This window comes from Berghia stephanieae, chromosome 1 (assembly GCF_034508935.2).
Source record: "Berghia stephanieae isolate SIO BIC M18660-M18661 chromosome 1, UCSD_Bste_1.3, whole genome shotgun sequence".
NCBI classification, from domain to species: Eukaryota; Metazoa; Mollusca; class Gastropoda; order Nudibranchia; family Aeolidiidae; genus Berghia; species Berghia stephanieae.
This window is the reverse complement of record NC_088360.1, coordinates 85,776,196-85,792,212: the sequence shown is the minus strand read 5'-3', so window position 1 is coordinate 85,792,212 and position 16,017 is coordinate 85,776,196. Positions and strand designations below refer to the sequence as shown.

General features: G+C 33.5%; 1 protein-coding gene across 4 annotated transcripts in view; it reads right to left on the bottom strand.

Moving 5' to 3' along the window:
* Positions 1–16,017, bottom strand: part of LOC144959914 (WD repeat and HMG-box DNA-binding protein 1-like) — a 47,542-nt gene that overhangs the window by 524 nt on the left and 31,001 nt on the right. For all 4 annotated transcript variants that reach the window (XM_078892780.1, XM_078892789.1, XM_078892765.1 and 1 more), the window contains exons 16-26: positions 15,655–15,763; positions 14,224–14,285; positions 13,262–13,376; positions 10,225–10,338; positions 9,498–9,742; positions 9,261–9,334; positions 6,507–6,580; positions 4,954–5,088; positions 4,348–4,478; positions 2,668–2,803; positions 1–2,106 (exon numbers count right to left, since the gene is read on the bottom strand). The exon at positions 1–2,106 is cut by the window's left edge and continues 524 nt beyond it. In XM_078892780.1, the coding sequence (XP_078748906.1) occupies positions 1,912–2,106; positions 2,668–2,803; positions 4,348–4,478; positions 4,954–5,088; positions 6,507–6,580; positions 9,261–9,334; positions 9,498–9,742; positions 10,225–10,338; positions 13,262–13,376; positions 14,224–14,285; positions 15,655–15,763 (1,390 nt within the window). In that variant the 3' untranslated portion in view covers positions 1–1,911. The remainder of the gene's footprint in view (positions 2,107–2,667; positions 2,804–4,347; positions 4,479–4,953; positions 5,089–6,506; positions 6,581–9,260; positions 9,335–9,497; positions 9,743–10,224; positions 10,339–13,261; positions 13,377–14,223; positions 14,286–15,654; positions 15,764–16,017) is intronic.

Genomic DNA, 16,017 nt, shown 5'->3' with positions numbered 1-16,017 from the left:
AACAGTGCTTGCAACACTTTTAGGTCTCTAAAGCCATAAGGAAAGGAAGATGGTACATGTCAGAAAGTAGATTTAAACTTCAGTCTGCAACAGTCTTGGGTAACACTGCAACACTCTTGGGTAACACGTGACTAAGAAAAGGAAAATGGGGTGGAAAAGTTATAAGCAGATCCAAACAGCAAATTGTTTTTGTACTATGCCAAAGGCGACTTAGTCTCACATGAACAAAAGCATGGGATCCCAGCCAGAGTAATTCCTAACACTATTACATACACAGGATTTACAGCAGAAAAATATCATCTATCACAACTCACGTTCAACTATTTTTCTAATAGCTGTCTCCAGCCAGGGCTTGAGCAAAACCAAGTGACTCCATTCCAGGACAAGGACAAAAAAACATAGAGAAAGAGAAAACAGATTAGGGGAATCCCATCGATAGCTCCACCAGCTGCCCATAGTGTGTCTATATCTAGACAAATATGTTTGTTTTTAGAGAATTAAATGCAGTTGCAACACACATGGATCATTTAAGCACCACAAAAAGAAAGATGATAGACTTAGAGAGAAGGGAGAACAAGAATAGACGAAGAAGAAATGTACATCTGTATCAGATCTGAGACATAAATCATTGCGGCAGTGAATCTTTGCCTCTGTATTATCATTATCAATAGATATTAAAATTATATAAATTAGCTCATAATCACAAGACATATCTAATACATACATTACATTAATTAGCTCATAAACACAAGACCTCTAACAGAAAGAAGATTTATAAGGAAAAATATCACCTCATAAAAATGAATAACAACAGTGGGAATTACCCAACGACATGTTGTGATCCCCAACTCTGGATTTTCTACCACCTTTTGTGTATAAGAGTACTCAGTCCATTTAGATAGAAAATTACACTGTAAGTTTTCTATCACAATACACTATACAGGGGATGGTCATTACCATCTTGTTTTGAATTTGGCAAAGAAGAATCAAAAATAAAAATGAAATCTAGGCAAAATTATTTCTCAGACATTTACAGAACGTATAATGTTGCCTCAACATAAGTTATATGAAACAGTATGTGTTTTTTCGCCAGAGGCATTATTTAGAAAAAGGATGGATGAGAGTGGCTACAAGCTCTTGGATCCAATATAGGTTTTACGGACTGTATAAATAAAGATAGACATCAGGATAATCTACTTGGTGGAAAAATATCACCAATAGAAAGGCAAATTCATCTGTTTGTCTCCTAGAGAAAGCTCTCAACCATGACCTAAGCAAAACCAAATCATCTCATTCTGAAACAAGGACACAAAGCCATATATGGAAGGCCAACTGATATAAGAGTAAAGATCAAGGGGACTTATTGCATCTTTTCCTGTCTAAACATATCTCCAAATTTACCCGATTCAGCCTGGTTGAAAAGTATTTTCTAAAAACGTTAATCTGTGTGACGAATGCGCATAATCGACATAATGCTGAATCAAAAATTTAAATCAAAGTCTCTTGCCAGATCCTGATGTAAAGAGTATGTTCTTTACCAAATTATATTGAATATATCATGAGAGAAAAAATGAAAATAATCACATAATAAAACAACAAGAATTTAAATGCATCAAAGTCATTTCTTTTCTTTCGGACACATTGACAGTATCAAGGACAAGCAGATTATCCTATAATTTTTCAAAACTCATATTCATATTCTCTCAGTGTTTTTGAATTGTCTTAGCGAAATTTCATTCAGCACACAATGTCAGTGTTTCATGTTAATCATTCTAATCTTTAAAATGAATATTTTAAATAAAAGCAGTATACTTATAGTAGTACTATAGTACCAAATGGCACCCAAATAATAATATAGGTTGTCCATTTGTCCTTAAAATCAACCATATAGAAGATATTACTCTTCGAATTTCAATCTCCCTTAGCAAACATAGCTAGCTTAGCATTGGTAGACTGAGATAGCGGTGCTTTCTTTTCTGTCTTAGATTTTTTATTGTCTGGAGTGTTTACAATATCCAAGTCCTTACTTGCTGAATCACTGGGTAGTTTTCTCTTCATGGATGCATCATCAGTGCTTGACAAAGATTTGGCCTTTTGAACCCAGGACTAACAAAACATGATGAGATTGAGAAATAAATTTGAATCAGTCACAATTAGAATTATGTAACAGCATTAGAACAAATAGTTATGAGTTGTACAAACTAAATATCGCCTCTTGTGCAACATGATTTAAGTGGAGATATTAATATCCAACCCCTTCCCAACCTTCTATTAGAAAAAAATTAAAAAGAACACCAAAAATCTAAACAAAAACAGCAAGCATTACACAACAAGATCATTTTTTTGGGGAATCATAATTTAGACCAATACCCTTTAACTAAGAATTTGACAGCCCAAATATTTGTCTTATTGTTGCAATGGAAATGAAAAAAAAAGAAACCATAATATATAATTTTATTACAACAATTCAATGTTAAATAAAACCCATAATTCCATTCAGTTATGTTTGCACATGGCTTTAATCCCATGGGCATAATGAACATATAACATTGAGTGTAAGTGCTGCTAGCCTGGTTAGACTTCCTGCTGAAAAGAGGTCAGCTTCAACATTTTTACGGACAATAAATCATAAATAAATTTTTACATAAAGCAAAAGACTTAACTTACCTGGCGTTCCTCTTTTGGCAATTGTTGAAAAATCCCAACAGCTTCAGTGGCCAAATCTTCCTCTGAAAGATCAGGATGTTCTTCTCTGAGGTCATCCATGCTTTGCTCTAACCAAAGGTCAAATCCATTTACCTTCCTTAATGAAGTAATTTTTAAAAAAAGAAGAAAAAGTTGTCCCATTAGCTTTCTGTTGTGCGAAAGTAAGATGCATTAATGAGGTGTTGAACAGAAGTGAGCATGGAAAAATGAAAAGATGTTAGACTTAAGAAGGAGAAGAAATAAAGAACAAGTTGAAACAAGTATGTTGGTGCATTTAACATAACAGGCTATTTATAAAAAAATGTCAGTAAGATTTAGTCAAGCCTTGCCAGAATGTCAAAGTCAGTGATAATTTTGATGAGTGGGCAGAAAAATCGGAATTGATAGCTCATTTGCAGGGTGTATCCAAATTAGAACAATTTTTACTTTCAGTTCAGCGTTTTCAGTCTACAAGGAACTCTCGACTGAGGATAAAAATGATCATGCTGGATTGAAAAGAAAACTGATCTGAGCATATAAATTGAACTGTTACACAGCATATGTTTTGATGAAAAGAAAGTTGGAATGTAGAGAATCGGTTATTGTGTACATTTCAGATTTCACCAACAAAAGTCATTATTGAAAAGTGTATTTGTGAATGAGTATTCAGCTGGTTTCAGTCCAAATCAAGTCCCTAACAGTTGTGGAAAGTCTTGATTTGAGCAAACTTGTGGAGAGAACTGGAATTATTTTGATAACAACAAATTTGAATACTCATTTGAATAGTTTGTGTGCATTTGGTCGATTGGGGGGTAAAAATCAGTAATTTTGGATGTCTCGAGAGGATACACATGTTTAAAGAATGTCTAAGCAGAAGACGGGCTCCAATAGAAAAAGTCTCTTGTTACCAATGCAATAAAGTGTGCCCTGTTCGAAAACATGTATGATGTTTCGAATGGTCAGAGAGCAGGAAATGACAGCAGGGAACTATTAACATCGGATGGTCCTCTGTTGTGGAAAATGACGAAGTGCTATCATTCAGGAGTGTTATAGGAGGTGGCAAAAAGAGGAAAGGCACTGATAGATACAAGGTTCAGCAGTCAGTTGTGTCAAATAGGATTTGTGGAAAACTTGGCAAACTGACAAATGGACAACTATAAACAATTTGCATCTTGAGTGGAGAAATTACTAGTAATGGTGGAGAGATAAAAGTACAAATTAAAGTTGAAGACATATATATTATCTCTTTCTCAATCATTTGTTTTTACAACCGTACTTCTATATTAATCTCTTTAAAATTCATTGCAATATATATATATATATATATATATAATATATATATATATATATATATATATATATATATATATATATATATCAAACAAAAAATGTACCATAATCCATAATCATTAGAATAATATATCAAATCTGTTTTATACCCTTCTATATAAGATCAGTACTACAAATTTCCTACATCAGTCAGGAATGCTTTTTTCCTTTTAAAAAAAAAAATTATCCCCCCCCCCCCACCAAAACAAAAAATAATAAAAACCCAAAAAGACAAAGCAAACTTTATATATATCTATATATCTGTAAACGACAAAGAAAAATACAGCACAATAATGGATGCATTCAAAACATATACAGAATTCTGTGACATACTTTTTCATTGGTTGGTTTTCAACAGCATCTTTTGTTGAGGTATTTTCTTTCTTCATCACAGGTGAGTTATTTTCAGTTGTATTCTGTTTTTCTGGCCTGCTGAAGCCGGTCAGTTTTCCTTGATTAGTATTCTAAAAATTTGAGGAAAAAAAGAAAAGAAAAAGAAATATGACTGTAAAGAAGTTATCCTGTGAAATAAATTTGCATGAAATTCTGTTGGGCTATAGATAAATAAGAAAATACAGAGATATTTTTATAATTGATAAACAAGATATATAAACAATTGGATCTTTCAAATCAGATAATGGTAAGTTTACAAGGAACTGATTCCGATGAGATGGCCTCTCTATCACTAAAAGGCTCACGTTGGTGTAATTATACAGTGTACTGATTAAGTCATTACCTCATCTCAGTAATTCATGGCAGTTATTTGTGAAATGTGTCTTACAAAATACATATTGACACTAATTTCAATTTCAACATCACATGAAAATAATAAGTCTTCAAAATGAGAGAGGAGAAAAATGAACAAATTCACTACCATAGCAATGGATTAAAATCTTGGGGTTTTAGACCAAAACATAAAAATGAATTTAAACAAAAAACCTTTATCTTTTTAGTTGACTTTTTGATGGTGACAGGTAGGGGTGCAATGACAGGAGATGGCTTAGGAGTTTTTTTCTGTATCTTGTCAAACACATTGGATCCTTTAGATATGGATGGCCCCGTTGGGGTGGAGAGCTAGATTAAAAGAAAAAAGAAATTAAAAGATATGTCTCAGAGATTTTTAAAGAATGAAAGCTTACCTGAAAGGGAAGAAGAAGAAGAAGAAGAAGAAGAAGAAGAAGAAGAAAAAGAAGAGTAGGAGGAGGAGAGAGAGAGAGTGCAAAAAGAAAATCTATGTGTATGTGTCCTGTTTATTTTTCTTTCTTTTGGATATACAATGTCCACATTTAATATTAAGTCTCTTAATGTTAAGAACAGGGCGGGTAAAAGAGTTGCATCTAATACTGGCAATGAGAATTTAAATGTGAAAAGGAGGTAACCTAATAAGCATTTACATCATATCTTTTTAAAGTCAATTTTTTGGGGCTATGGGAATCAACTTAAGCGGCGCCAACTGTATTGAGGCATGTTAAGCTGCACGGAAGATATCCTGTTGATATGATTTCCAAGCACAAATAAGAGGCTACCCCTTGGGTTAAGATTTAAGTGCTTGAAGTATTTTGAAGAAAAAAAAAGGGAAAACTCAACTGATCGAGTCAATTTATTTGAAGCCAACAGTTCCTGATAAGGGAGGATCTACTGTGAAAATGTATACAAATTTTGACAAACTGGAAAATAAAATGTATATGTTGCCAATGTCTTGCACTGACACAAATCTTAATTTCTTAATATTTGCAAAGCTTATTTCACTTGAAAAACAGAAGTTAATAAATTGCATCTCTTTGCCTATAATAATGGTTGATCATGTTTATGGGAATGCTGCTTTCACTCAACCAATTCTGCATTCAATTTTGGTTCCACATTTTCCATTGCCTGTTATGATGATACCAAGATATCTAAATTGCTTTACTTATTTCAAAACTTTATCATTTGCTTTATGCAGCAAGGTGATATTTTTCTTGCAAGTAATGGCAATGGTTTCAATTTTCTTCTGAGATCCATTTTCCGAGACAGAAACATGTCAACCACTAAAAAATGAGGCTACTGCATGCCATACTGAATTGACATACTCATATGAAACATAGACACCGAGGATTGAGTTGGTAGAGATGTGGTTCATGGGGAATGCTGAGATTTTATGGACAAAAAGAAAGACAAAATGGAACTGATGGAGGTAGTAGAGTGCTCATGGTCAATGATGAGGAAGGTAAGAAGACAGGCAAAATTAATGGGACATTTATGAGAAGGAAAGGGTCAGAAAACTTGATAACTACGGAAAAGTTGGAAGAAAAAAAGAGCACATGGCTAGCAGCAACAAAAGAAAATGGACAGTGTGACAGAATGGCTGGGGACACAAAGGATCATCAACACGATGCAGAAGATGCAGGAAAGGGTAGAGTAAAGAGCCTTGATAACCAATGCAGTGAAGCATGACACATGATGATGATAAAATCTTTTTTTTTCTTTTTGAATAATCACATCATTTTCTTTACCTTAAAAGGATTACTTCCTGATGAAACTTGCTTACTTGCTTGCCTTTTGTCTTGCTTTGTGTTCAAAAGCAAATCTACAAGAAACCAAAATAAAATAACCAATCAAAATATCTAAAAGACATATAATAATAATAATAATAATAATAATAATAATAATAATAAATAATAATAATAATAATAATAATAATAATAATAATAATAATAATAATACTTTATTGCATCCCAAAAAGGAAATTTTTTGTACAGACGTGTTATAATTTACACAATAAGATAAGAATACAATAGAAATATGATGTATATATATATTAAAAAAAAAAAAAAAAAAAAAAAAAAAAAAAAAAGGAGCAGCTCTATAACCAGAGCTGCACTTTATGATATGAAAAATTTCAACATTGTATAATAGTTAAAACTGTCACTATAAATTGAAAATTGAAAAGATTGTAAAACAAATAAATTAATAAATTAATATTTATATTTTTAAAAGTAAAAATGAGAAATAATTTATAAAATGATTATTGCTTGTTGTTATAAAGCCTAATACTGGACGGCAGAAAAGATTTTCGGTGTCTCTCTGTTTTCGTTGAAATAGAGAAAGGGCGACCACTTCTTTCTGACATAATAAGTGATGGTCTTAGTGGATGATAGTGGTCATTTAATATTTTAGTTATTTTATTTATACAAAATTTCTCGTATAAAAGATCTACATCGTCAACATCATTTATATAGCGTTTAATGGATTTTTTAATATTTGAATTTATTTTGTTCCTTTCCACTGCTAAGCAATTGCCTCCCCAAGCTGTTATACAAAATGACAAAACACTTTCGATTACTGCTCTATAAAATAATGTGCAGAGGGTTTTATCTATTCTAAATTGAGAGAGTTTTGATAAAAAATATGTACGTCTGCACATCTTATGCCTAATTATTTTCAAGTGTTCATCCCACTTGAGCCTGTCATCAATCGTTACACCAATGTATTTGTAGTGAGGAACTCGCTGGACGAATTGGTCCTTTAATTTTAACGGTTCTATCGGTTCCTTCACTCTCCTAAAGTCAATCACCAGCTCCTTTGTCTTGCTTATGTTAAGCTCTAGGTGGTGGGCATCACACCAAGACACAAATCTATCAATTTCTTGCCTATAAGCCACTTCGTTGCCATTTGTTATGAGGCCTTGAAGAGCGGTGTCATCTGCAAACTTTATTAAAGGTACACTCAGGTTTTGACTTCTACAGTCATTTGTGTATATTGTGAATAATACAGGGGACAATACACAACCTTGAGGAGCACCAGTATTTGTAGTTATACAGGAAGATTTGTTTTGTCCTAATTGAACATATTGTGCTCTCTCCGTAAGAAATTCGAGCACCCAAGCAATTATATACTTGTTTAAATTCAGACTAGTCAATTTTTGAACAACCAACTGAGGTTGCATTGTATTGAACGCTGAAGAAAAATCTGCAAAAAGCAATCTGCAATAGCTCCTAGCGTGATCTAGATGCCTGTAGATGTTGTTTGTAAACAGCAAAATGGCATCCTCTACGCCACGTCCTGGTTTGTAAGCAAATTGATGACTATCACTCAATGGCATAAAATGATTCCTAATTTTAACAAGAACAAGTTTTTCTAAAGATTTCATAACTATTGAAGTCAATGCATCAGGTCTGAGATCGTTCATAGTTTCAAGTTTTTCTTTTTTTGGAACAGGAATAATTTTTGAAGTTTACCAAATTTCAGGGATCGAAACGCATTGGAGGGACCAGTTAAAAATATGTGTATAAATGGGGGAAAGCTGATGGGCACATGCTTTTAATAATTTTCCTTTCAATCCATCCGGCCCAGCAGCCTTCCTCTCGTTTATTTTCGAAAATACGAATCTCATTTCTTCTTCACTGACCTCAATAGTCATTTCATCTTCCAAAGCCCTGTCTAATTTATGTTTTTCATTTTCAATATCAAATTCGTTTGCTGTGTCGAAACGTGAATAAAATTTATTTAGAGTTTCAATTTCGATATCTTCTGATATAATCGTGGGCTTTGGATTATAGTTAACAGCAGTTTTAAGCCCCCGCCACGTGTCCCGTATATCCCCAGAAGAAAAGCATTTTTCAATTTTATTTTTGTACTTGTCTCTACAACTAGATATTACTCTCTTTATCTCTTTTTGTTTTGTTTTCAGATTTTTTTTGTTTATACTAGTAAAGAGAGTTTTCTTTTGGTTCAATAAAAGTTTTAGATCTTTTGTTATCCAAGGCTTGTTGTTAGGATAATATTTTATTTCTTTTTTACAAGACACTAGCTGTTCACAGAATTTTAAATACTCACTCACACAGTCATTCAGCTCATCCACACTATCACATGATTCGATAAAAACATTCCAGTCAGTGCATTCAAAACACCCACGCAAATCTTCACACACACTTCCGTTCCAGATCTGTACACTTTTCTTTACTGGTTTTACACGTTTAAAAACAGGGCGGTAGGTGGGGAGTAGCAAGAGCATGCAGTGGTCAGATAAACCTAATGGGGCACGGGGTAAACATTTATAACTATTTTTAATATTAAAACACTGTAATTTTATATCCAATATCAATATCAATACCAACCTTAGCAGGGAGGATTTTTAATGCATCCAACCAAAAACCTGGGGAAGACTTGACATGTTGGTAACACGTGAAATGAAAGAATCAGGCCTTTCACAATTTCAATTAAGTTTCCATAAGATTAACTAGATTTATGAGCAACAATTGTCTAACCTGATCTCTCTCTTATTGGTTCGTCAATATCATCCTCATCCATTTCCTCTTCATCATCTGAATGTGCCTTGGATCTGTAAATCAACACGAGGTAAATCATGACCATAATGTGAGAATAATGATGTATGGGTAATGCCAAGCTACAAAAGAAACAAGAGATACACTGAATAAAGACAATATAATTACCTTACAGATAGCACAAAAAAGGGTATATTTTATGAGATAAAATTTACATACCTTGACTTTGCATTGAGCATATCATCATCATCGTCATTATCACATAGTTGGCCATCAACACCAATATCATCTTCATCACTGCCAATGTCATTTTCTCTGCTTGACAGAACTTGGTTGACCCTTTCTGCTAACTGTATCCTTTTCAATCTGGTAGCATATGTGGCTGCTATCTCAAGTAAGTCTTGGTCCTCTATCAGGTCACACACTTCCAAGGCACGAAAGTCTTTTTCAGATTTGCAGGCCAGCTAATGTTAATATATATATATTTTTGAAGTCATTTTACAGAGATTTAAACAGTTATATAATAAGCTGGAACTAAAAACTTATAAAGAACTAACATTTAACCTAAAAAAAGTTATGTGGTTAGGTAGAGACAGAATATTTTAATATTATAATGCGAGTGACAAGGGTAAAGCTAATTTCATGACCAACCACACAATGGCAAGAAGTAAAGTTCTTATTTAGAAGAATAATCTGAAAGTTGTCAAAATTGCACATATGTGCTGCATTTCAAGTATGCTAAATATTACTTATCAATGCCTGATTAAAATTAATCTGATTTGTTTATAAAATAATACTGTGTCAAAATGACTTGCCTAATTGATGACATACGGCAGTAATTTGGTACAAAACGTACATTCATCGTATGTTAAAAAATTTTGACTTTTAACGGAATAGTGGAATTATTAGTTCTTACAATTTAACTATTTAACTGAAACAAACTTACCGCAAATAGTTTCATGAGTGACTCACGTAAAGGTGTCTTTAGCTCTTTGATTAATTCTGTGTCATGCGCCGGTAGCAGACTCTGAGCAATCAAAGACACTCGCTGATAAGATTCCTGAAAAATGCAACAGTTGAATTTTCAGCAATTTGATTTATATCAATGCTAATTCAAAATCAAATTAGCAGAGAATCCTTATGCTAATTTCTTGTTTGTTTTGTTTTGATACTTGGTCCTCTTCCCATATCTCCTGTAAAAGCTGAAAAATGATTTCAGTTGATATAATGACTATCAGGCTCTATTTTTAGTGCTTGTATATTTTCTGGGACTGCAGCCATTCCACTTTTCAATTTGTGGATGACCCATTATTTTTTTTGTTTCCCCCAACGTATCCATAGAATTCAATCTGCAGTTGATATACCAAGAGGGTTGTCTAAGATGACTTAAGTGTTTCAAAAAATTCTAAGTCCATCAGTTAGGTCTCTTCAAAATTTGGATGTCTCCACTATCCAGGCAGGTTGCTTGAGGACATATTTACTTCTTTATTTGTACATTGTAATCCGTAAATTCTTGTTTCCGGATCCGAACACTTATTTTGGGAACAAGCCATCAAAATATAATTTATGACTCTATAACCTGAATATCACACTGACCAACTCCTGTCCATCAACTCTAGTTCAATATGATTGACAAATGATTGAAGTATAATCCAATTCAAAGTGCTTTGTCACATCCAATCAAAAAAAAAATCTTTCCAGTCCTTGTAGATAATCCTGCTTCCTAAACCAACAGGAGTCAATAATGTGTAGCTGGTCAGTTTACATCATCCGACAGACAATCAACTTCATTTAATCCAACCCCCCCCCCCCCCCCAAAAAAAAAATAAATAAAAAAATAAACATGCCCATCAATCCAAATGAACTTCAAAATCAACCCCTCCCCCCGCTTAAAACAAACAAACAAACAAAAAAAAATTAAACGTACATGAAAACAATTCTAATAAATCACGCATTGGCCAATAACGAAAGCGGTATGGCTCTATTGTTTGCTTAATGATTGGTTTAGATCACCACATTCTGAGGTAAAAATTGATTCCACAACCCAGATGTGTCTGTAATCCAGACAAAATGCTGGGAATGGAAGTGTTTGGATTATGGAGATGTGAGTGTATTTAACTGTTCATGTAGAGAGGAGAGTTTCCCTCCCTTACCTTTAGCAGGCTTTATGGTTTCATATGATGAATGCTTTCAAATGTCTTTTACCAGACGCCTCATCTGACTCACAAGCTGGCTTGTCAATGTAGGATATATTGTCTGTCCTAATGCACTTGTTTGCAATTCTGTTAGCCTCATTATACTGCTTTTGAGCATCTGATTTAGTTAACTTCTTATTTACCCTGACTTGCATCTTTTCCAGAGTGTGATGTGTAATCCAAGATTTATGTTAATTTTCTTTTTGCCCCCAAACTCCTCCCCATCAGCACATATCCATATCTGTTTGGCTTGCTCCCACATTTCCTCAAGGCCAACAAAATCACTCATATGTTTAAGCATTTGCAGTGACGATAATGACAATTTGTCAAAAAGGAGGAAAATCTACCGCCCGTCTGTCAAGCCCAAATTTAATGCAAAATTACATAGCTATTTATTGTTACTTAATATTAAGTAATATATAACTACTTCTAAAGCACATATTATATTCTGATCATTAGTAGAGATATCCTGCTTTTTTGTAAATATAATTTAACGAATTATCATTTCCAATCAAAAATTTTTAAGGCCTATAGTGCCATCCACAATATCAAGAGATTATAATAAACTTTTGGCCAAAAGGAGGTATTTGTTTTTATATTAGAATTACAAACCCAGCTAGTGTGTCTATTACTGCAACCTTGTGGTTATGCAGCTTATAAATAAGAATCTTTAATCAATTGCAAAACATATTCCATCTAATGAGCAAATTTAAATTAAGCCTTTAAACAATTATTTCTTAAATCGATTAGCCTAACTTACCGATACATATTATCTCTGTATTACCAAGTGATATCTATAAACATAATAAGAAGTTAGAAGATTGGCTGAGATAAAAATATGAACGAGAAAGAAAGAAAGAAAGAAAGAAATACAGAGAGAGAAAGAAAGAAAGAGAGAGAGAGAGAGAGAGAGAGAGAGAGAGAGAGAGAGAGAGAGAGAGAGAGAGAGAGAGAGAGAGAGAGAGAGAGAGAGCACTCTGCAAGAATACTTTATGAATTGATTTTTTTTAATTTTTGGTAATTAGACATAAGTTGTAATGAATTAAAAACAAACAAATAAAAAAATAACAAGTACAAGCTAAAGGGTACAAAAATATCTACAGCAATTTGCTCCATCCCCTTCCCTTTCGATCATCTTTTCATCCTAGGCCATCATGGGTATTGTGCCACTTTTCACATTTGGCACCAGTGTGTCTAGACTAACGTCATGGACATGGGAATGTCACCAAAATTCATGCAGCTGATCAGAGGTGTCAAAAAATGACACAAAACATGTTTCAGCTAAACAACCAATTAGTGGAAAATGATCGACACAGCAAAAAACAGCGGAAAATTTCTTTAAAAAGCCTAAAATCTCGGAATTCCGCAGAAGATTATCATCACTGCATTTGGTATATACATGTCAGGCTTAATTTGAATTTTGAAACTTTTCTCTCAAAAGTCGATGCTGTATTGTTGGTTTCAATGAATCTTTAAAATTTCTGATTTGGGGCCAAGCAGGAAATAAATGTGACCTGATTCTACATCAGTCTTCTTGTCACTCTCACATGATGTGATCTTCAGGTTTATTCATAGATGATCTGATTCTTCTTCCTATGGTCTTAGAGGGGAAATGGTCCACCATCTCAGAATTTTTTTAAAGTTGGAAAATCCCTTTTGGCAGACATGTTGCACATAAGAATGGACTTGAAAAAAAAATGCGCACTAGAATAAACAGTAGTCTAAACATAACTTTTTAACAGATGGAATACCAGATTATTACATTCTCATCTATAAAAAGATGCCCACCTCATATCTAGTTTTTTCAGATTCACCATCGCACAGGTTGATTTGGAAGGACAATATAGCAATTGCAGGTCTTGGAAGGGTGGCTGGGAATCGAGATCCCTTGCATGGTATGCATCTAAAAATAGGCAACAAAACATTACAAAATAAAGATAATTTGTTTGACGCAATTTAAAAAAAATAGAAAAAATGTTGACATGTCTGCCAAATTTCAAATAGCAGATGCAGATGGATAATTGTTTTTTTGTTTTTTAAGGGTTTTAATGGGGCTTGCAACACATTTAGGTCATATCAGCACCAGTAAAAAGGAAGAAAATGGGATAGTAAAAAGTTCGTGAAATACAATTAAAGCACCCAAGAATAAGCAAGACAAAGGGGAATTAGTTCAAATAGGGAACAGATGTAGATTCCAAGAGCACACTATCAGTATACTTAGTTTGAGATCAATGTGTCATCCAGACTCAAGCACAGGTCCCCGCCTAGATGAACACGCTCAATTGTTTACAAATCATATATATGTAAAAGGAAAGATAATACAATTCATAACAGAGAGATGATTTACAAGGAAAAAAATATCATCTCCCAAAACTAACTGTATATTTGACTGTTTCCCTCACAGTCAGGGTATCTGGCCAGGGAAAGGACAAAACCAATTAATCTGATTCCAAGACAAAGACAGAAAGCAAGTTGGAAATCAGATATAGGGGGATAGAAGACACAAGGGAGGTCGGGAACTTTTATGCAAACACCAATCCTTTTCTCCAGTAAAAAGACATGATGTACTTACTTTTTTCATTTTAGCAGGTGATTGGAAAATATACTGAGGGTTTATAAAAACTGAATTCCGTAAATAAGGGAAAATTGGCAACCTTGATAAAAGAATTATTACCAATATATACTTTTGTCTTTATTTTAAATGGATAACAAAAACATAATGAAAAAAAATCAACAATTTCCTTCCTTACCTGATTTGCTGTTGCCTTTCATTAACACCAACAATCCAATAATGATCAGATTTTCCCTTCACCTATAAAAAAAAAATAATTAAATGTGTTCTGATCAGCCAGATGGAAAACATTTCTTGAATTAATTTTCCAGTCAAAATTTATATTACGAAAAATACATCATTTTATTAGCTAGATGTTTGTTTTTAAGAGTTTTACGACGCTTGCAACACATTTAGGTCATATCAGCGCCAGTAAAGAGGAAGAAAATTGGATTGTAAAGACATTCTTGACGTACTATTAAAAGGACTTGAAGAAAAAGTAAGACAAAAGGGAATAGATTTAGATTCCAAAAGCACACTATCAGTGTACTTAGTTTGAGATCACCTAAAAGTCTCAACCAGACACCAGCACAAGATCCCACTGAGAGGAATACACTCAAATGTTTACAAATCACATGTTAAAAAAAAATAAAATAACAGTACATAACAAAGAGATGATTTACAAGGAATAAAAATATATCCCAAAACTATAACTATACACTCGACTGTTTCCCTCCCAGCCAAAGACTCCGGCCAGGGTTAGGACAAAACAAATTAATCTCATTCGAAGACAAAGACAGAAAGCAATTGGAAAATAGACACGGGGGGGATAGAAGACATAGCAAGTACCTCCCTGCCCACTACGGTAGGTCAGGAACCCCACCCAGTTAGCCAGATGCCTAATGTCTTTATAAAGCCTGCATTTATTGACACTGCATAAGACATTGCTCATTAAGACAAATTTGCAAATATGCCCCTACCACGTTTATTTGCATATGAACAAAGGCTGATCTGATGGTCTGGCCATCTGTTTCATACCATACAAAGAAAGCCTCTTACCTACGTGTGTATTTGCAGAAAATTCCTTTATCGTATTTGTGTATCTCTGTGTGTGTACGTGTGCGTGTGTTAGACTAATGTGTGTATAAAATAAAATAAGGTGTATAGCCTTGCTCCCTCCCATTCCATCACTCGACTATTTGAAGTAGAAAGATGACTGAAATTCTAGATATTAGTGATCCTCAAGTTTTGATACAACTTCTGGAGAATGGAAATAATTTTAAACCAAGTTTGTTGCTGACCACACTTTTTACTTAAACCAGAAATCTGTCAAGGTACTGTTTTTAAAAATTGCAAAAATCACAGGTTTCAGAAATTGAGTTTGCTCTCTCTCATTAGATATTTTATTTCCCATTAAGAAAATGTATAGGTTGTACCTTAAATTATCATCACTATTAAAAAAAAAGAAAAGATATTTTCTGGGATGGATGCTAAATGTTAAAATACTGCTCAGCGAACTGCCATTGTTACATTGGTCAGCTGTAGCAACTAGCCACTATGAGTGCAACCTCTGGGATGCACTGTAGCGTCAATTGAGTTAAACCAAAGGTTTGAACAATACAAAACTCACATGATGACGTGTGTGACAAACAGGAAACCAGAGTTGTCCATGTCCTCTATTCATCATTCTCACAATACCCTCAGAGTCCATATAAAATGGAGTTCCCTCATCAGAAAAACTAGTGTGATTGAAAATGGAAAGCTATTAAACTAAGAAACAAGATTCCATCAATATAATTGAAAGGTACATAAAATATTTCAAAGATATATATGTATATTTAGGTGTGTGTGTGTGTGTATATATATCTCTCTCTCTCTCTCACAATATATATATATATATATATATATATATATATATATATATATATATATATATAAATTTTTAAACATTTTTAATCAAGATTTTTTTTAATGTCATGGTTTTATTGCAAGG